At 47.8% G+C, this 20,331-nt stretch overlaps 2 protein-coding genes and 1 pseudogene across 7 annotated transcripts in view; 1 reads left to right on the top strand and 2 right to left on the bottom strand.

The window, feature by feature from the left end:
• Positions 1-20,331, bottom strand: part of TMEM132C (transmembrane protein 132C) — a 382,337-nt gene that overhangs the window by 4,182 nt on the left and 357,824 nt on the right. Inside the window, exons 6-8 of the mRNA XM_082353213.1 lie at positions 8,128-8,333; positions 6,172-6,445; positions 4,274-4,465 (exon numbers count right to left, since the gene is read on the bottom strand). Of these exons, the coding sequence (XP_082209339.1) occupies positions 4,274-4,465; positions 6,172-6,445; positions 8,128-8,333 (672 nt within the window). The remainder of the gene's footprint in view (positions 1-4,273; positions 4,466-6,171; positions 6,446-8,127; positions 8,334-20,331) is intronic.
• The window catches only part of SLC15A4 (solute carrier family 15 member 4), a 186,708-nt gene that overhangs the window by 93,926 nt on the left and 72,451 nt on the right, over positions 1-20,331 (top strand). The window contains exon 9 of one of the 5 annotated variants that reach the window (XM_082353246.1): positions 9,256-12,487. The exons of the other annotated variants lie outside the window; for them this stretch is intronic. Coding sequence (XP_082209372.1) covers positions 9,256-9,372 — 117 coding nt within the window. The 3' untranslated portion in view covers positions 9,373-12,487. Of the gene's footprint in view, positions 1-9,255; positions 12,488-20,331 lie in introns of those variants that run through there. 5 annotated transcript variants of the gene reach the window in all.
• LOC309610391 (sterol carrier protein 2 pseudogene) lies at positions 14,039-19,312 on the bottom strand (annotated as a pseudogene). Its single transcript has one exon. The product of its transcript is annotated as a sterol carrier protein 2 pseudogene (transcript).

Below are 20,331 nucleotides of genomic sequence, written 5' to 3'. Positions count from 1 at the left end.
AGCTCCTGTTGGACAATCTGCTGGATGTTATGAAGGTGAAGCAGGGTGCAGAGGGGGGAAGGAAATGGGCAGTGACCTCATGGTTGGGAAGAGCTAACGGAACCCCAGGGGTCTGTTGTGGGTAAAGGATCCTGTGTTCCTCTAATCCTGGCCTCTGGACACCATGGCAAAGGGCAGAGGGTTTGAAGTGGGAGTTTTGAATTAAATACATGGATCCACTATTTCCCCGGGAACATTTTTCTTTAAAACAATTCTTCTGGGCCTCAGTTTCCCCAACTGAAAGTGGGAATGTGAATACCTAAACCATAGGGTCTGGGATGGACATCTTTTTGGCCTGACCAGTTTCCATTCCTCCTTTCCGATGGGGGCTAGAACACTAATTTTCCTTTCAGAACCATGCCTTTTCTCCATTCAGAGTTGGAGGAGTATGGGTGGGAGGGACCCGCCTCTCCAGTTCCAGAGGTGGGCACGTGTCCAAGGTCTGGCCAATCAGAACATTTTACTACCCTTTTCACAGTGATTGGCTCAGAAAGAGGCACATGACCCAAACCAGCCAATGGGACGTGATCTCTGGGCTTTTGTTGGAATTAGAGCAGAATTTATTTCCCCTGGAACTACTGAGTTGGGATGCAAGCTGGAATGGGAAGTGGCCATCCTGCAACCACTTAGGGACAGTCTGCTGGAACCTGAGGCCAGCACAAGGGAGAGAAAGATAAGAGATGGAGGGGGAGAGAGAGAGAGAGAGAATCTTAAGAGCACGTCTCAACAACAAAGAAGACTGGCTAAGTATAAACTAGTTAAAAACTAGGTAAAAATATACAAATAAGAGATGCAAATTCCCAGGAATCAGAAATGAAAAGAGAAGGCATACTAGAGCGGTACAAATAGGTAACTGTTACTGAGACGGCTTGAGGGCGTGCAGAGGTGCTCAGAAGACCTACCAGCCAGTGGCTGGGATGGTGATGCCCAACTAGGCATGTGTCAGATTGGGGTGAAAGCTTTTACGTAAAGCCAGGACTCCTCTCCACATATGGGGGTGAGAAAGCCTACCCACTGGGCCAGAGGCACAGCCGTGATGCTTGTCTGTGCGCTAAGCACTGGGTGTGAAAATGTCTCCCTTGGAAATCAGAACCTCACGCCTTCCCCAGGAGCGGGGAGTCTGGAGTTATAACACCTGATGGTGAAGGAGCTGCAAGACATTTACTTGAAACTGGGCCCATACACATGCAAAACTGCTCAGGAATGCCTCAGGAACCATACAAAACAAAGCAACCACAGCTCAAGAGGTGCTCATGATAAAAAAAATTACAATCCCTAGGAGGGAAGGCTCTACCATGAGAGAAAACCGTAAGACTTTCACATAGAAAGATCAGCAGATGAAGGATTCGAGATAATAAATGAAAAAGACTATAAAATAAAACAAAGCAACAACAAAAATAAGCCAAAAAACAATAGTTAAAGAGAGTAAAAAGGAGTAGAAACTACACTGAAAGAGTGGGAGTCACCGGAAAAAGAACAGGGAGCTGTGGAAAGAACCACACAGAACTTCTAGACATGAAAAATACTCCGGTTGAAATTAATTACTCAGTGGATAGTTTGAAGAGCAGATTAGACATGGTTGAGGAGAGAATTAGTGTAATGGGAGACTGAGCCCAGAAACTTACCCAGAATGTAACCACAGGAATATAAAGAGATGAAACATAGGAAAGGAAGGTTGAAAGGAATGAGAAAGAGAATGAGAATGACCAACAGTTTTCTGTTAGGAGTTCCAGAAGCAAAGAATTTGGGAGGACTTCAAGAGTCAAAGAAATAAGGGCTGGACATTTTCCAAAATTGAGGACAAGTGCCCATAATAGAAATGAAGGTTTCTGATGACACCACTGGAGCATCCAGATCTAGCTTTACCTGAAGATGCAAATGCTTGGACATGAACTGATAAACCCTGATGTCTGACTCAACCAGCCCGAGTTAGGCCTCTATCACTTGTAAGGAAAAGCCCAGACTATCACCAGCTTCCTGTTAGGAGTGAGTGAGAATGTTCACGAAATCTAAAGATGGTGTGTGCTCGCCATTGGCACCTGCCCACTTTCCGACAATACCTGCCTGCTTAACTTTCAGCTGTCAAGCCCGCAAGGTGGTTTTGCCTGAGGGCATTCTGGCCTCTGGAACCCACGCGGTCATGCCCGCAGCCAGAAATGCTGAGAAATTAACACCCTCCAGAAGCAGCCCTCCACTAAGGGCTGACGGGAGGTGTAATAAATATCCCAGCTTCCTTGCCCTCAGCTACAATGACTCTCCAGCCTTTTCTACACTGGCTGACAGTTTCCCCAGGAGACCCAGGCTCCAGTAGCCCACAGTGGCGGCTGAGTTGGGAACACACTCTTTTGGCTGTCTTCCCTTCCTTCCCTCACTTCCCGACGCCCTTCTGGTGTTCCCTTCACCGCCCAGATGAAGTCCTTGTATGTGGATCCTCATCTCAGGCTCAGCTTTTGGGGGAATCAAAGCTAAGACGCGACTGGTTCAGGAATTTTCCCCACCGCCCTCCTCTCCTTTAGCTTCATCAACTTACAAATCGTACAATCGGACGGGCCCTCTTCTAAAGCCTCAGTCGAATGCATTCATGTCGGGGGAGACCTCATTTCACTTCACTAGCCTAGCTTTCTTTAGCACTAATAGGGCACAGGGGAGTGCAACTGCCCTCATATTCACGGCATAGCCATCTTTCAGATTTTGTATTTCAAAGTTGGAAATATCAAGAACAAGGGGCCAGCCTTCCACACTCCAAGGGCTGAGATAAAACATTGTTAACGCAGCATGCAAGTTCATCTTGGCTGACTTTTTGCCTTGAGTTCATTTTTCTTCATCAACTCTAGACGGAGAATGAACTTAACATCAAACAAGCCCCCTGAATGGCAGGCAATCCGAATTAAGCCCTCAGAACCCCGCGGGCTTGCCAACCTCCATCTCCATCATCCCTGCTGTGTGATTGAGACCAAGTCCTTCCATTAGCTCATGACAGCGAGGTTGGAACATACGGGTTGTCTCGGGAGAAGCCAACGCAATTCCCCAAAGATGAGAAATTCTGAAATACTTAAACTAACACACGTCCAGGCATGATTTAGAGCTCCTATTCTTTCAAGAGTCGTGTCTGCAAATTGAATGAACTCTATCCATAGATCCCCTTAGGCAGCGCCGGGGCGCTCCAATTACCATCAGCCAATGAAGACAGATGGGTGAGGCTGGATACTGATGGGTGGCCTTGCCCCATGCCAGGGAGGTGGCAATGTCACTTATCCCCTGATTAATTACCGGTTCTCAGCAAATAGCTCCACGCTTTCTGCTTTGTCTCCCCACTTTGCTTGCTCTGCTCTTTCTGAACCAGCAAACGCCAGGCCAGTTTCCTGCCCCCAGGAGAGGTGAGCAGAGGCCCCAGTACCGGGAGCTGGACCAGGATGGGAACCGACTCCAGGTCCCAGCTGGTCATGCTCTGGAACCATACCAGGTAGCAACGCGCAGCACTTCTAGAATGGTCCGCCCTAATCCTTGGAACCTGGGAGCATAACGAGATGTCCCTCCCATGATGATGTTATATATGCACAGTTGAAGTTAGGGAGAGCTGCCTGGCTGAGCCGGGTGAGTCTGCTGTAGTCACAGGAGCCTTTGGAAGCAGAGGAGTTTCTCTGGCTGGTGGCAGAGGGAAAGTCAGAGGTTGAAAGCACGAGAAGAACTCCACGCACCGTTACTGGTTCTGAAGATGATGGGGTGGTGGGGGGGGGTGGTGTGGGCAGAGAGAGGCTCCCAGCCAGCAGCTAGCAAAGAAGCAGAAACCTCAGGCGCTCAGCTGCACAGAGGACTGGATTCTGCCAACCACACCAGTGAGCGCAGGAGCAGATTCTTCCCCAGAGCGTCCTGATAAGAGGCTTTGCTCTCAGCCTGTGAACCCAGGAGCATGGCACCCAGCTGAGCCCACCTGGACTCCTGACCCGCAGAGCTGTGAACGATAGTGGTGGTCGTCTTAAGCTGCTAGGCTTCTGACAGTTCGTTGCACAGATGGCTAATCCATCCCTGTGCACTGGGAACCATTATTCTGGTTCACCACAGACCCCACTTCTTGGACGGTGTAACCACGTGCACTTTACACAGCCCGCATCACTCCACCCTGGAATGTGGGTTGGGCACCCTGCCCCCGTTCCTCCCACCTCCCTCCGCTTTGGCTGAAGCAGATGTGGCAACCAGCCTTGCTCCCCTCGACCTCCGGCGTCCAGGCCCCGACCTGTTTGGGGGTTCTCAGCAGCTCCTCAGCTGTGGCCACAGCCGTGACGGCCTTGCTGTTCTCTGTGCTGGGGTGCAGGGTGACCGACAGCCCAGCCACGAACTGGACGGCCAGGTCTGTCACCGAGACTTTGTCATCTAACACGGTTACTGTCTTCTCGGCCAGGATGGAGTCAGACAGTGGGGACAGCACCTGGGCAGGACACAAGATAAATCCGTCACACCTGCTTCTGGATGTTGGAACCTTTCCCTCCATCCTAAACAGGGTCCAGAATATAGTGTGAAGGAGCCACACATCTACTTCACTATATACACTGGCCCGTACTGGGCCTTTGTGAGAATCAGATAAAGTCACCCCTCCCCGAGACACTTTAGCTCTATCTTTTGGAAAACGGACATAAAAATTAAAATCCATTCTGTCTTTTTTTTTTTTTTTTAATTAATTAATTTATTTCTGGCTACGTTGGGTCTTTGTTGCTGCATTTGGGCTTTCTCTAGTTGCAGCGAGCGGGGGCTACCTTCGTTGCGGAGCACGGGCTCTAGGCGCATGGGCTCAGTAGTTGTGGCTCGCGGGCTCTAGAGCGCAGGCTCAGTAGTTGTGTCGCATGGGCTTAGTTGCTTCACGGCATGTGGGATTTTCCCAGACCAGGGATCGAAGCCGTGCCCCCTGCACCGGCAGGCAGCTTCTTAACCACTGCACCACCAGAGAAGCCCTCCATTCTGTCTTTGAAAGGAAATGACCCTCCCCATTTAGATGAGGCTCTCTTGCGTACCACACAACCTGGTCAACCGTACGCGACAATTCTGCTGCCTGGACCTGTGAAGAGTCGCACACAAACTGACTCTGCACAGCCCAAATCCCATTCTAGGTGAATTACGGAATCAACTGGAGACCTGAATTGTAAATAGTTTACTCTCCCCTCGGGCCCCCAGCACAATGTGTCCTCTGCTGAAATGTTACTTTCTGCCTTATCTCATAAACCACATGTAGGACCTGAGATGTCTCAGGTGAAATGGTAGAAACGTATCTATCATTTCCACCTGGGGTGGTTGTGAAAGGATCCAGAATGACATTCCAAAAAGGTGGAGTCACACACACGACTACCTGTAAGACAGATAACCAACAAGGACCTACTGTATAGCACAGAGAACTCTACTCAATACTCTGTGATAACCTATATGAGAAAAGAATCTGAAAAAGAATGGATATATGTATATGTATAACTGAATCACTGTGCTGTACACCTGAAACTAACACAACATTGTAAATCAACTCTACTTCAATAAAATTAAAAAACAAACAAACAAAAAACCAAAAAGGTGGAGTCAGTAGGGTGGGACTTGATGGGTTGACTAAAAGGCCCTCATGCCCTGTCATCTGTCCTGAAATCCCACCATTCTATACATTTCCTTGAGCAAAAGAGGCAGTCGGATTTTGAAGAGAGTTTGTCGAATGACTATATGACAGAATGACAGACTGACTTGAGGAAAGAAGGGAGGAAGGGAAGAAGGGAAGCATCCTTCTTTGGTCACCGGTAGGAGCAGTGCAGAGATGGGGGAAGGTCCTAAGAGGGTGTAGGAGGTGCGCATCTGGAAAGCGGGCACTGAGGGCGGAGGAGCAGAGTCAGGGTGGGGCGGGGTGGGGTGGTGGGAATGGAGTACGCAGCAGTGATGGGGTCAGAGCGGTGCTAAGGGGTGTGGCCACCACCTTCTCAACTCTGTTTGGAAGGAGCTTGGGGCTCAAAGAGCTGGTCCAGGCTCACCTTTCGGGGGTCCCAGGATGCCATCATGAGGACAAGGAATTGGCCACGAGGACCCGCCCATCTAGTGAGCCTCCCCCAGGGCTGGGTACCACATTCGGTGATTGGTGTGCAGAAGTTCCCAGCTCCGGCTTCCTACCTGGATGGTTGTCATGCCAACCTCCCTCCCGACCAGGATCCTGCTGTCCTGGAGAGTGGCCACGTGGGGTTCCTCCAGCTTCATGAAGTCTGCAACCAGGTGGGTGATGTCGAACTGCCAGTCGGGACTGAGCAGGTGGCTTGGCCGGCCCCAGGGGCTGGCGCCCTCAGACACAAACTGCGTGAGGACCCGCACGGTGGCGTGCTGGTACTGCAGGGCGCAGCCTCGGCCCCGCCTCTCCTCCTCATCCTCATCCTCGCTGTCTCGCGTGGGCCTGGTGGGAAAAGAGAAGAGGCTCTCAGGTCAGGGGATGGAATCCAAGATGCTCTCGAGTCACGAGGCAGGTGCCCGCGTCAACCTACAGGAGACAGCATCCCGGGCAGGAGCCTCAGGACCACACAGGAGCACCAGCTCTATCACCGGGCAGCACAAAGGGTGAAACACCTCTCTCTCTCTCTCTCTTTTTTAATAATGCAAAGAAGCAAGCTTTATTGTACTTGCCAAAGGAGGAAGGTAAGACTTAATTGAGAAGAAAAGGTGAATATCTCTCTCCACTAAACAGCATGACCCAAAGGATTTCTCCACATCCTATCCCTCCTTATATAGGTAACCCACAAAAAATCCCATCTCTCTTTTGAAGACATTTATTGACAAATAAAAGATAGAAGAACTAATATTTACTAAACCTACACTGTCCACAAAGTAGCAGAGAACCATGCCTGGCCATTTACAACTTAATTTCAATGAATAAAATTAAGCAAATCAAAACATTAAATTTCTCAGTCACTCCATAACCCCTCGTGCTAGTGGCTACCATGCTGGACCTTGTGAGTCTAGAACATTCCACCACTGTAGAAAGGTCTATTGGGCAGAGTGGTATGATGCTCTTGAGATGTGTCTATCCTAAGCTCTGCATGGATGGACTCTTAATCTCATAACACCGTGAGGCAAAACTGTAATTATTCTTTTGTCCAGATGAGGAAACTGAGGCAGAGAGATTGGGTGGCTGGCCCAAACTCACAAAGCAAGAAAGTAGCTGAGCTTGGATTTGAACCCAGCAAGTGTCAGTTCTGCCTTCCTCAGGGACATGGAACGAACCCATATCTTGGCCACTCGTGACCACTAAATGGTCTGAAGTCTTGGCTGGAGTCATGGCTGTCCTCCCCGTCAGGACAAATGCCTTCAAGTTTACCCTGTAGAAATGGATTCACCATTTCACTGTTCCATTTATCCATCTTGAGATGGACTCCAGTTGCCCCTTAAAAATCAAGACTCTGGTGCCTGGGAGACTGTCAGGAAAATAGTCGTGGTGGTTTAAGATGGAAGATTCCATGCAGGAAACTGGAATTCAGCAACAACTCTTATTTAGCTAAACTGAGGGCCACAGAGCTGAGAAAACAAGACCCCAAACTCCTACATGAGACAATCCAGAGTCAGAATAAATTAGAGGCTTTTGTTTAGGTTTAAGAGGAGACAGCAACCCCATGGTCCAGTATAAATGCAAGCAGACTTTACCCAATATTTTGATACGCATAGAGCTTTTCAAGTTTATAGATATTCATCCAGCACAGAAAAAGGATTCACCGTTTCGCTTAGAGAAAATAAACCCAAACTTAAATTCCCTGGGGGTGGAGGGCCTAGAAAATCGTGTTACTTCTGTGGCTTCATTCTGGAGGGGCCACTTGCAGGAGACAGTTTACTAGGAGCCTGTGTAGAGTGCAAATGACCGGATCTCATGCTGACCCAGCCACTCAGCAGCCTTCCTGCCTGGCTGGGTTACCCTGGGCCTTGGTTTCCCCAGAGGGCTGTTGGTAGGCTGTAGGCATGTATGCGTTGCATCGTGTAATCACCATGGTAACAGCATCACCTACTCTTCACTGGCTCCTTTAGCGTTAAGGTCAGTGTCCACAGCCGTTGCTGTCACAGCTCTGACGCATCTCCCCGTCCCGGGCTTACCTCTTAGTGGCCACGATGGGGACCCTCCAGCCTTTAATCTGGCTCAGCTCCGTGTCAGAGACGTCGATCTGCAGGGGCAGCCGGGGCACCCACACGGTGACGTGCAGGGGTGCGCTCAGGTGCTGGTATGTGAAGTTCACCACCGTGTCCACCTTGCCTTTCATCTCTTTGCCATTGACAAAGACGTAGTCGCAGTGGTCGGACACCTGCCAAGACAGAGAGGGGATGGAGGAGGAGAAGTTCCTGGGGCCCTGGAGACCACCCTTCTGCCATTTGTCCTTTTCTCTAGCAAAGCACGCACACTTGATTTAGGTTCCCCTCAATGCAGAGCCTGAGACAAGGATTCAGTGCAGTTGGTTTACTTGGGAGGTGACCCCAGGGAAGGGGGACCAGGGAGCAGACTGAGGGAATCAGAGAAATAAGAAAAGTTTGTAGAAAGGTACATCTTTGCATTTGCTGCTGTGACCATCAGGCTCCATTTTTCTGGGCCTCATGGAAAGCATACAGAATTGTCCACCTGCAGTATGAGAGGCAGGAATATTATCTACCAGCTCCTCTCCTGTCTCTCTTTGAGTGAGGGCTGCTGTGTGAGTTAACTTCCCCACACTTTTAGGCTGAGACACAGGCCCTGGGATGGAAAGCAGAAGCAGATTGAGAGAAGCAGCAATCACCAAGTGAACTTGAATCTGCACAGAACTGCAGCTGGGACTGAACTCTGGGTGGACCCAGGGAACGTGATTTGGGCACCAGAGGTGTCTGTTCTCCAGGCTGATGTCTGCTCAGAAGATGAGCCACACCCACGTCCCGCCCCATCCAGCCTCCCAGGATCTGAAGGGATTGTACTGCCTTTCTCTCTAGCAGGACTCTTCCAGTTCCTACACTCTTGCTCCAATCACACGCAGCTCTGATGGCGCCCCGTCAGGAGAACACTCAGGCCTTCGCACATGTAGTTCCCTTTCCCTGGGAACACCCTTCCCTCCCTGTTTGCAGCACCTCCCCCGAAGCCCTAGGATTGTTTGTGTATCTGTACTGTTACTGTTCATCCTGTGAATGGCAGAATCTCATTAGTGATGACCAACTTATGTTTCCTTCCCCTGAATTTCCTCCTTTCACTGTTCCCATTTCTAGAAGATCATGGACTCAGGAAAGAGACAAGACAGAGCACAAAGCAAAACAAACACAGAGACAAAGAAAATAAAAGTCTTTAAGCGTCTAGATTTTGTGTTTCAATGCCTAAACCCTTAGGAAGATGCATCTATTTACAGCCCCACGGATATTCTCATGTGGCAAAGAAACAGCTGGAGGATGCCCGAGCCCCTTGGGAGGAGGCTGCAAGGAGCAGAGTGCCCAGGGGTGGGACCACATCAGAGGCAACCCATGTGGGCTCCGAATGATAATGGGTGTGCCCTAGCAACTGTGAACAGAATGCCCCCTCCCCAAGGCCTTCATACTAGTTAAGTCTCCTAGAAATTATTAGCCTCGGATGATGTTTCGTTGCCATAATGAATTGAAAACTGAAAAGAGAAATAAAGTTGCGTTATAGAGAAACATGACCCATCTTGCACAGCCAAGTGTATGGGATGGGATTTACACTAGCCCCATGTGTAAATTCACATTTTCAACTGCAAAACTGTAAAATCCTCGAAGGCAGTAAGTACATCTTTTTCTTCTTTGATCTCTTGGTTCCTCCTACCAGCTGCTCATGAAGTGGGAGCTCAGCAAAGTGGATGCTGAATGGATGAATGGATGGATACAAGAATGGATGGATAAATGGATGGACAGATGGATGGATGGATGGATGGATGAGTGGATGGATAGATGGATAGATGGATGAATGGGTGGGTGGATGGATGGATGCATGAATGGATGGATGGATAAATGGATGAGTGGATGGATAGATGGATGAATGGGTGGGTGGATGGATCGATGGATGGGTGCATGCGTGAATGGATGGATGGATGGATGGATGGTTGGATGGCCAGCTGGATGGATGGCCAGCTGGATGGATGCCTGAATACGGCCCTTTCTTCATGGGGTACTTGCTTCAAGACAACCAAACAAAGATCTTGGGGCGAAGGAGATACGGTGAAAGACTGAGATAAGATGGAGCCAAGAGCAGTGGAAACACAAGAAGTTAATTTGAAAACTTCCAGAAAGCTCTAGAGCAGTGTTTCCTAACCTTTTAGGAGTCATGAACTCCTTTGAGAATACACATAAAGCTAATTCTTGCCATAGAAATGCATATACACACAGTTTCGTGCAGCATTTCAGAGTTGATGAAGTCACACATGGACTCTTCACCCAGCATTCACCACACTACGCTGTAATTGCCAGTTTGCTTATCTGTCTCCCGTCCAGGTTGTACACGCTGGAAGGAGCAGCATCTCCTTCAGGGGGGGCTACGGCCCCGGTTAAATAACATCCAACGCTGAGCAATGAACTCTTGTGATCGCGCTCTCTTTCCCCAGCTTCTAGGGACTATGGATGGGTACTCTGGGCCCAATTTTCATCTTCAGCTCGCACCGTTTGCAGCGGCAGGTGGAGAGGGCTGGGCTGAGCGAATTTCCTCCATCTGCTGGGGACAGTGGCAGGGGGCAGTTGGGAGGGGAACACATGGGTGGGTCTTCTCAGTCATGGTCAAGAGTGGTTTAAAAATGTGTGCATACTGATTAAGAGGGGAAACCAATTTTCGTCCCTGTCCCAGATTTGTCATTAGCGTGTAAACACTGTCCTGGATCCGGGCAGGCATTAGCATAATAGCCAAGCAAGAGTTATATCAGTAATCACTTCTTTCATCAATGTTGTAATTTACAGACCATTGACTTTCCTCATTTATTACCTTTCTGAGCTCTGGTGGGAAGGAACCTGGCTGCTCTAGAATACATAAATAATTAAGAGGAACGCCAAGGGTGTGAAGCGGCGGGGCATGATAGAGCCATTGTCACTGTTACTCCTGAAGGTGCCATAAATGTCTGCGCAAGTCTCAGGATGCATCCATCACTTCCTAAGTGGCTGGCAGTGGGAACCACGGTATCACAAAACAAGCTGGCTCATCTGCAAAAAAGGAACCCCAAACCCCTACGAGAATCTTTCCAGCCCCTTGGCTCCATTTCTGGGAATCTTTTTTCTCTCTCGTTGTGGGTGGGCTGCCCACTGAGAAAACTGCCCGCTGGCCCCTGCTCACTCTGACATTCAAACTCTCCCTTCTGAACGCATGGTGACCATGGAACCAGCCACTGATGTTTGCTTTTAAGGACTTGGAGGGGCTAGGGTGGGTTCTGGTTGAGCGACCTACGGTCAGCTGACACCTTCTGGTGTCACTCAGGCCTTGGCAACTTCCTGAGGACATTGCCTGCTTCCTAGGGGAGAAGCTGGGGACCACTTTGCATGAAGAAAGCAAAAGGCATCTGTCGGTCAGCCATCAACATCCAATGCGATTTTTGTCTGGATGCCCTCGGCCAAGCGGGTTCTCAAATTTGACGAGCATTAGAGGGGGCTTGTCAAGTGTCCTCAGACTGTTGGGCCCACTCCTAAGTCTCAGATTGAGCAGGTCTGGGGTAGGGGGGCCCATATCTACACTTCTAACAAGTTCCTGGGAGACGCTGATGCCTCAGGTCCGGGGACCACAATTAGAGACTCACTCCTTGAAATAATGCAACTGCCCCCTTCTTCTATGTTTCCATGGCAGCTTAAATATCCTGTCTTAGCCCTTTGGGGCTGCAATAACAGAATACCCAGAGACGGGGCCGGGGGCTTAAACCACAGTCATTTATTTCTCACAGTCTGGAGGCTGGGAAGTCCAATATCAAGGCACTGGCAGAGTCTGTGTCTGGTGAGGGCCCATTCCTGGCTCATAGATGGCTGTCTTCTCTCTGTGTCCTCACTTGGTGGAAGGGGTGAGTGAGCCCTTTGGAGCCTCTTATAACAGCACTAATTTATTCATGAAAGCTCTGCCCTCGTGGCCTAATCACCTCCCTAAACCCCTGCCTCCGAACACCATCACACTGGGGTTTAAAATCTCAACATAGGTATTTGGGGGGTGTCACACAAACATTCAGTCCATATATACTCCTTTCATTATTGTAATCACTTAGCTCTGATGCTTTAAATACCATCTCTGTGCTAATGACTCCCCACATCCGACCTCCAGATAACAAAGTGCTTATTCAACATCTCTACTTGGCTCTCTAATTAGCATTTCCAACTTAATATGCTCAGAAATCTAACTCTAATAGGTTTTGCCTCTTCGGAGACTAGGGGTCGAGAATAGAAATTAAGTTCAAATACAGAAAAACGATTTACATTTCTTGTACACCTGAGTGTGTGTACCTGCTCTGTTAACATAAACTATCACATGCTCTTACACTGTCCTGATGCCTTCTTTTACATCTGCCATGTGCTTTCCCCATCATTCTCACCCTCGGTCCTTTCTGGAGCTCTGGACAGCCATCAGGATCCCATTTTAGAGATGAGAAAACTGAGGCTCACTGAGGTTGCAGCTTGCCCAAGGTGGAGAAGAGGGGTGAAGAACAGAACCGGTTTATGACAGTCAGTGCAGGATTTGATCAGACTGTTTCAGTCGTGTTGTCTTAACAGATAATATCCTGAGATTGTGGCCTTGGAAATCGCCCTTCCTGCCATGTGAGTCTTAGGGTCTTTTCCATTCCTGAGGGCTGGGGGACCAGGGAAAGGGGCCCCGAGAGAGGCCACTGGCCGCTGACTCTGACGTGGGCCAGCTCAGATCCCTTCCGCCAGTTGCCCTGACCCTCGCTCTCTTGGCCCATTCCCAAAGCAGCCCACTCAGACAGGCCGGAACACTGCACATCTGGTCAGGGAACAGATAGTACATGCTACCTGGAACTTAGGAGAGTTTAACAGAGGGACTCTTTACAAAGGTGTGGGTAGGGTTGAAGGAAACCAGCAAGAGATGGCAAAGCCCAGCAGACCTTAGAGGTCGGGGTAGTGGAGTGAATAGCATCCTCCAAACTCCATGCTCATCCAGGACCTCCGAGTAGGACCTGATTTGGAAATAGGGTCTCTGCAGATGTAGTTAGCTAAAATGAGGTGATACCAGCCTAGGGTGGGCCCTTAAAGGGCTGGTGTCTGTGCCCAGCTTGGGCATTGTCCCTGCAGATGTAGTTAGCTAAAATGAGGTGATACCAGCCTAGGGTGGGCCCTTAAAGGGCTGGTGTCTGTGCCCAGCTTGGGCACTGTCCCTGCTCGAGAGGCCTGCCCACCTTGGCAGAAAATGCAGCCAATGTCAACTCACAACCGAGCTGCAAGGGGCCCAGAGGAATAAAACAGACCGACCTCAGTTTCCCCACCCTCCGGTGCCTGGGGGTGCCTCCCCCTGCCCCCAGCCTCGTGGGAACCCTGAGGATGACGGGGATGTAATCTACAAAGGTTAGCCTCCCAGAGCAGGGTGGGAGAAGGGCAGAGGGGTCTGCAGGGACAAACAGCATATCCAACACAGAGACCTCTTCTCTAACATTTCCCATCTTCTTTTTTTGGGGAGGGGCCACACAGCGAGGCATGTGGGATCTTAGTTCCCCGACCAAGGATCAAACCCGCGCCCCCTGCATTGGAAGCTTGGAGTCTTAACCACTGGACCGCCAGGGAAGTCCCCCATTTCCCAGCTTCTTAATCTGGGACTAATGTTTAAAAATTTTTGAGAATTGTGGCCCCCTTTTAAACTCAGGAGAAACCCTTGAATGAGTCCAAGCTCCTCCCTGATGTGGCCCTTGATGTCTCTCCTAGGTGTCTCCCACTAACCCTCGCCTTGCTCACTCTGCCCCTGGCTGGTCCTTGAACACCCCAGACACGCTCCTGCCGCAGGGCCTTTGCACTTGCTTACTCTCCATCTGAAGCATCCTCCCTAGGTGTCTGCAATGATTTGCTCCTCATCTCCTTTAGGGCTTTTTTTTTTTTAGTTGAAGTATAGTTGATTTCCAATGTTGTGTTAGTTTCAGGGGGATGGCAAAGTGATTCAGTTATATACATACACTCTTTTTCAGATTCTTTTCCCTTATAGGTTATTACAAAATATTGAGTATAGTAGGTCCTTGTTGGTTATCTATTTTATATATAGTACTGAATATCTGTTCATCCCAAACTCTTAATTTATCTCTCTCCCTCCTGCCCTTCCCCTTTGGTAACCGTAAGTTTGTTTTCTATGTCTGTGGGTCTATTTCTGTTTTGTATATAAGTTTCTTTGTTGTTAGTGTATAGAAATGCAACAGAGTTCTGTGCATTAATTTTGTATCCTGCAACCTCACTGAATTCATTGATGAGCTCCAGTAGTTTTCTGGTAGTGTCTTTAGAGTTTTCTATGAATAGTATCATGCCATCTGCAAACAGTGACAGTTTTCCTCCGTTTCCAATTTGGATTCCTTTTTTTTTTGAGGAAGAGCTATTTTAATTTTCTATTAAACATTCTTCCAAAAACATTATTTTACTCCATATCTTACCGAGTTATTAGAAATAACATTAGCATTAGAAAAAGTAGGAAGGTAAAAGTAGGGAAAACACATCATATGCCAAAGTCTGATATGAAATTTACCTTAAAAAAAAAAAAAGGAATAAAAAGTAATATTCCTTTAAGTTGAATTAAAGAAAAAAAACTAGGAAGGTAAATTAAATGTGGCTAGTTAAACTAAACATATGAAAAAGGAAAATTATAACAAAGGAAGGAGAGCTTTACAAATTTAATTAAATTAATCCGAGATTATAATTTGAAAACTGTGCATCTCAAAGCAAACTTTATTTGTTCAATTATTTTTAACAACAGTGTTTTATGATTCTAATACATTGATTTGTTTTCAAGAAGGAAACTCACTTAAAAAATATTTTTGTTTTAAAAAATAGGCCTGTGTTCAGCTAGAGATTTTTTCTCCCAAGCCTTGATCATATTTCTTTGATTTGGGAAGAAAATACCGTTTTGATGGCATGAAATGCAAAACTTTAAAGTTTTTTTTTTTTTTTTAAAATCCCAGTACAGAATTTTAAAAATTGTCAATGGAAAATAGATTAAGGTCATTAAGTGCACAACACTAATTACTGGCCAGCTACTGGTGTTCTGTTTCTTCCCTAGTTCTCCCAAGGAAAACTTAAATTGAATCTTCAGCAGAATAATTCTCAAATACACTTTATAAGCAAAATAAGAGCTTTTGTTTACATTTTGGGATTTTGCTATTCCTAATTTTATTCTAAAACTCAATTTTACCCCAAACCATAATTACCATATTAACTTTATAATGCACAGTTGTATGCAATTCAGCAAAGCAGTAGTACACCATCAGGTTCTAAAACAGGATTGGTCACACCCATTTAAAAACAAATCGCATGCTATTTGCCAATGTGTACTTTCAATCTAAGTTCTGACAATGAAGTATATGGATATATATCTATATATCTCATCTTGATTTTCAAAGGTAGGCAGAGGGAGTTCTTCACAGCTTAGCTTTGCCTGGCTGAAGCTGAAGATTTTGTAACTTCGTAGCCAGACCCATGTTGCCAGTGATTTTCAATTTGCCTTGAAAGAAGGACGACTGAGGATTCATTTTACCATCAAAGCCAGTGAGTCCGAGTCAGCCATTGTAATTGTGCAATCGGCCTTCTTATCTGAGTTAGGGAGCTCTGATCCTTTGCCATTCTTCACGTCCACCACCCAGGTGGCTTCTTTACCTCCAGGGCCATCCTTCACCTTGAAGGCAAAAATACCACCGATTTTCTTCACAAACTGCTCCCCCGCTTCCTCTTCAAGCTTCTTCTCAATCCCCTTAAAGACTAGATTTGCCTTAAATCCATCAACTGCAGAGCTGGTTGGAGCAGCCTCAATTTGATGAGTTCTAAAAGAACGGGCAGCTTCAGGAAAACCCATCTCGTATAGCGTGACAACTACAGCTCCTACGGTGCTTAAATTATGCTGCAGAGCTGGATTCCTTTTACTTCTTTTTCTTCTCTGATTGCTGTGCCTACGACTTCCAAAACTATGTTGAATAAAAGTGGCGAGAGTGGACATCCCTGTCTTGTTTCCTTTAGGTCTTTAATCTAATGGTTCTCAACTGGGACCACTGTGTCCTCCAGGGGACATTGGACAATCTTTGGAGATCTTTTTGGTTGTCACAGCTAGGGAAGGAGGTTGTCACAATTTGAAGAAGGGCAACTGGCATCTAAGGGCAGAGGCAAAGGGTGCCGCCCAACACCCTACACTATCCTGCAGGACAGCCCCACAAATAGAATCAGCGGATCCCAAATGTCGACAGTGCCGCGGTCGGGAAAGCCTGTCTGTAAATTCTCAGAGATCCTTTCTCAGACATTTTTATGTAAAACTGCAACTCTTCCAAGACACCTGACCCTCTTCTTTGCTTTATTTTTCTCTTATCAGTTACTGCCATCTCATACACTATACATTTTACCTTTTTATTTTGGTTTTTATTTGTCTTCCCTCACCAGAACATAAAGTCCTAGGATGACAGGGATTTTTGTCTGTTTTGTTCACTGTTGTAACCCCTAGTGCCTGAAATGGTCCCTGGCACATAACAGGTGCTCATGAAATATATGTTGAAAAATGAATGAATCAATCAATCAATCAGAGCTTGTGGGTCCCACTTGACCTGCATGCTGTTTTTAAAACAGCAAATTAGTTACCAGCATTGGAAAACCATTGCATTCAATTTTGTTAGCAGCCTGAAGCCTGAAAGCATTTGAGTTTTCTACCGTGATGTCTTGCTGGTCTCAGAGACCAGACTGGGGAGTCTGGGGGGCGCTGCTGGGAGGGACAGTGGGCTGCAGCTGTCCTCGGAGGTACTGAAAGCCAGCCTCAAAGGTGCCCATATCCCGCAGCAGACTCCCTCCCCTTCCGTCCTGCTTTCTCCCATCTTTCCCCATCTCACCACCCGTCATAGCTAACTGCCCAGATGTATTTACTTATTTTGCTATTATTTTCTTAATTTTAACTTTTGCACAATGTCCCCACTGGCAGTATGCCAAGTGTGAGCCCTCCACCCACCAAGAGCCAGGCTGAGCATTCCTTGCCGGGGCAGGCTGCAGACCGCGCCCCTGGAGACTGTTCGGCAGGCTATTTCTTCATGCAAACTACTGGCGAACAACAGGAGGTTCTCTCAATGGAGAATTAAATGGCCAGAAACCATTTCAACATTCCCAGGGCAGAGTGTTGCCAAGGCAACCATGGCATGTGCCCTCGGTGGGGAAAAGGCGCTCAGGTACCTGGCTTCCCACTCTCTCCCTCAGGGGACACTCAGGGCTGCTCCTCCCACCTTGCACCTGACCCTCACCCACCCACCGCTCACACGTGGGAACATGCACGAGGAGATGGACCCTCACTGGTGACTGCATGTTTTATAACAGCGACCAATGTTCTCTGAGGGCTTGCAGTAAAGCAGGAACCATTCTAAGAGGTAACATGGATCATTCACTGAATCCTCACCGTGAACATATGACAGGGCTACATTTTTAAAATCACATCCATATTTCAAATGAGGAAACAAAAGACAGAGAGGTGATGTAACTTGCCCGAGGTCACACAGCTGGTGGTCAGTGAGTCAGAACTTAAACACCATCGACCCCAGAGCTCTGCTCTTAACCATGGTGCCCACTGGTTCGGTGCTAACTGAGTTGTTGGCTTTGATTCTTACCCCTTTTCTTCTATGGTGGGAGAATGACTCTGTTTCCTATTGATGGCAAACTGGGCCATGTGACCAGCTGTGGCCAAGAGAATGCAGAGAAAGGTGACGACCAACCTCTCTCCTAGCTCAGGCTGAAGACCTGTCGTGTATTTCTGCCAGCCCTTGTGAACTTTGCCACCAGAGGAACTTAAAGTAGCTGAGACCTCTCAGCCCACCCCTGGAATTAGGCACCTGGACAGATCATAGCCCGACCTGCAGGGAGGGGGTCCACCCCAGCCAGGCCCGCAGACCACCAGACGACCTGCAAACGCATAAGCAAGAGGACATGATCATCGCCTTCAACAACTGAATGTTGGGGTCATTTGTTACACAGCAGAGCTGACCGAGTTATTCTGCTAAGAGCTGGGGTGAAGAGGACACTGGCTGTACCTCTCAGGAGGGCTCATATTCCCTCTCCTGTCCTCCCCACTCCATTCCCCCTTTACACTACCTCCTTTCTCTCCTCCTTAGGCAGTGGGGAGGACACGGCAGGGCTGGGAGGAAAGCAGGATTGGGAGAGCCCTGCTCTCAGGTTCAGGAAGGGCCCGCGGTTTCGGGAATTCTCCGAGTCAGGGCTTCTCATCCAGGGGCGGTGACTTCCGCCTGGTCCCAGCTTTGGGCTGGGAGAACGCTTTCCTTTCTCTGTGTCCTGTTCTCCCAAAGAACTTCTGGCTTATCTAGCATCTCACCCACAATTTGCACTCCCCCCGCAGCTGTCAGGAAGTTTTACGTTTGCAGGAGATCTGTTGCCATTTCAGCAGTTCCTTCACTACTAAAGTGTCTGACAGCTACTTTTCAGACATCTCTGGAAAAGAAGAAAAGGAAAAAGGGAGGGAAGGCAGGGCTAAGCAGTATTTCTGAGACAATGTCTCTGCTTTCCTCCTCTTTGCTTCTTGCCTCTCACTCACGGGTGGCCAAACAGAAATCTGTTCTGTGATAAATCACACTTTATCCAGCTGACAATGCAAAATGCTGCCAGGACTTGGAGATGCCGAGTGGTTCTCAGCTCAGGGCTCTGGTCCACCCAGGAGCTGATGACGCTCTAGGTCAGACGTGGGGGTCTGGCCCATGAGGGCCAACTGGACAGCAGGACTCTCGCCAGGGTGGTCAGGCCCAGAGGAAAGCGGATTTCCTCGCTGGAGGCTCCACACGTGCGGCCAGGCTTGCATTTGAGTCGTGCCTGACCCCTCACTATACCTCATCTAGCAAACGAGGATTCCTTCTTTCTATAAATACTTCCTGCATTGCTATTTTGCACCAGGCGTTTTTCTGGGCACCGGAGATGCAGAAGTGAGTGATAAGGAGACTTCGTTAAGGAAGTTCCGTTTTGGGGAGTGTGGGGATAGACGGTAACAGGTCAACAATAAGGTAAATGTGGGCAATAAATGCCACGAGAAAAATAAAATAAGGGAACAAGCAGGAGAAGTGATGTCTAGACAGATCCTCCTATCAGGAAGGTGGCGGCTCTGAGATATTTGGGGGGAAGAAATTTCCAGGAAGGTGTTCTTATCTTCCTTATCTAGTATTTATTAAGTACCTGCTGTATGCCAGACTCTGTGCTAAGAGGACATAGGTACTGACTCCTTTTGTCTTCACTAAACCATTTTACCGGGGGGGTGGGGTAGGGAACTGAGGCACAGAGAGGTTGGCTAACTTGTCCAAGCTCACACAGCCAGTTGGGTTGGACTTGGATCTGAAAGCAGTTCTCTAGCTCCAGAAACGTTCCCTTTAAAAAAAACTTTGCCAATTTAATTGGTGGAAAGTTATTTCAGTTCTTTCATTTTGGAATTAAAAAGAAAGTCCTTGAGGTCTGTGATCAAGCCTTCTTTCTCTCTGTGACCTCTTGCAATTCCCAGATAGTAATAGACAAGAATTTTATTAAACTGTCTTTCTTTCCTTCTCTTTTTAAAAGTTTCTCTCATATAATTATGCCCAATAACTTGTAGGAGATCAGGGCCTCATCTGCATCATCTCAGCACATACTGCTAAAAGGAAAATTAGACGCAACATAATTTTTTGGAAGAAAAAAAATCTTTCTTTGATTTTTTAAAAACACCTTTATTGAGATATCTTTGACATATCAAAGTGTATCTATTTAAGATGCACAACTTGATGTTTTGATACATGTATCCACTGTGAAAAGATCACCACAATCAAGCTAAACAACTTATCCATCTCCTGACATAGTTACCATTGTCTGTGTGTACCTGTTGAGAAGATTTAATTTAGAATCTATTCCCCTCCCAAATTTCAAGTGTCCAGTACAGTAAGCCCTGATCCTTTACTGCTCTCTTATACTATGCAAAGACCCTAACGTAGGAATATTTTGACCTGCTGTAGAAGCAGAAGGAAGGTTGGCAGATACAAGGTCAGAGAAGCTGGCTGGGGTGTGTCGGGCAGGGAGAGAAGAGCATCCCAGATTTGCTCTTACAGGAGAATTACACTGGAAAACCCACAAATACCGGAATTAGCCCCAGGGCCTGGCGCACAGCAGGCAGACAGGGAATCTGTGGAGGGC

This window comes from Balaenoptera borealis (genome assembly GCF_965194805.1).
Source record: "Balaenoptera borealis genome assembly, chromosome: 14".
NCBI classification, from domain to species: Eukaryota; Metazoa; Chordata; class Mammalia; order Artiodactyla; family Balaenopteridae; genus Balaenoptera; species Balaenoptera borealis.
Note: the sequence above shows the minus strand (reverse complement) of the source record. Positions and strands in the feature narration are given on the sequence as shown.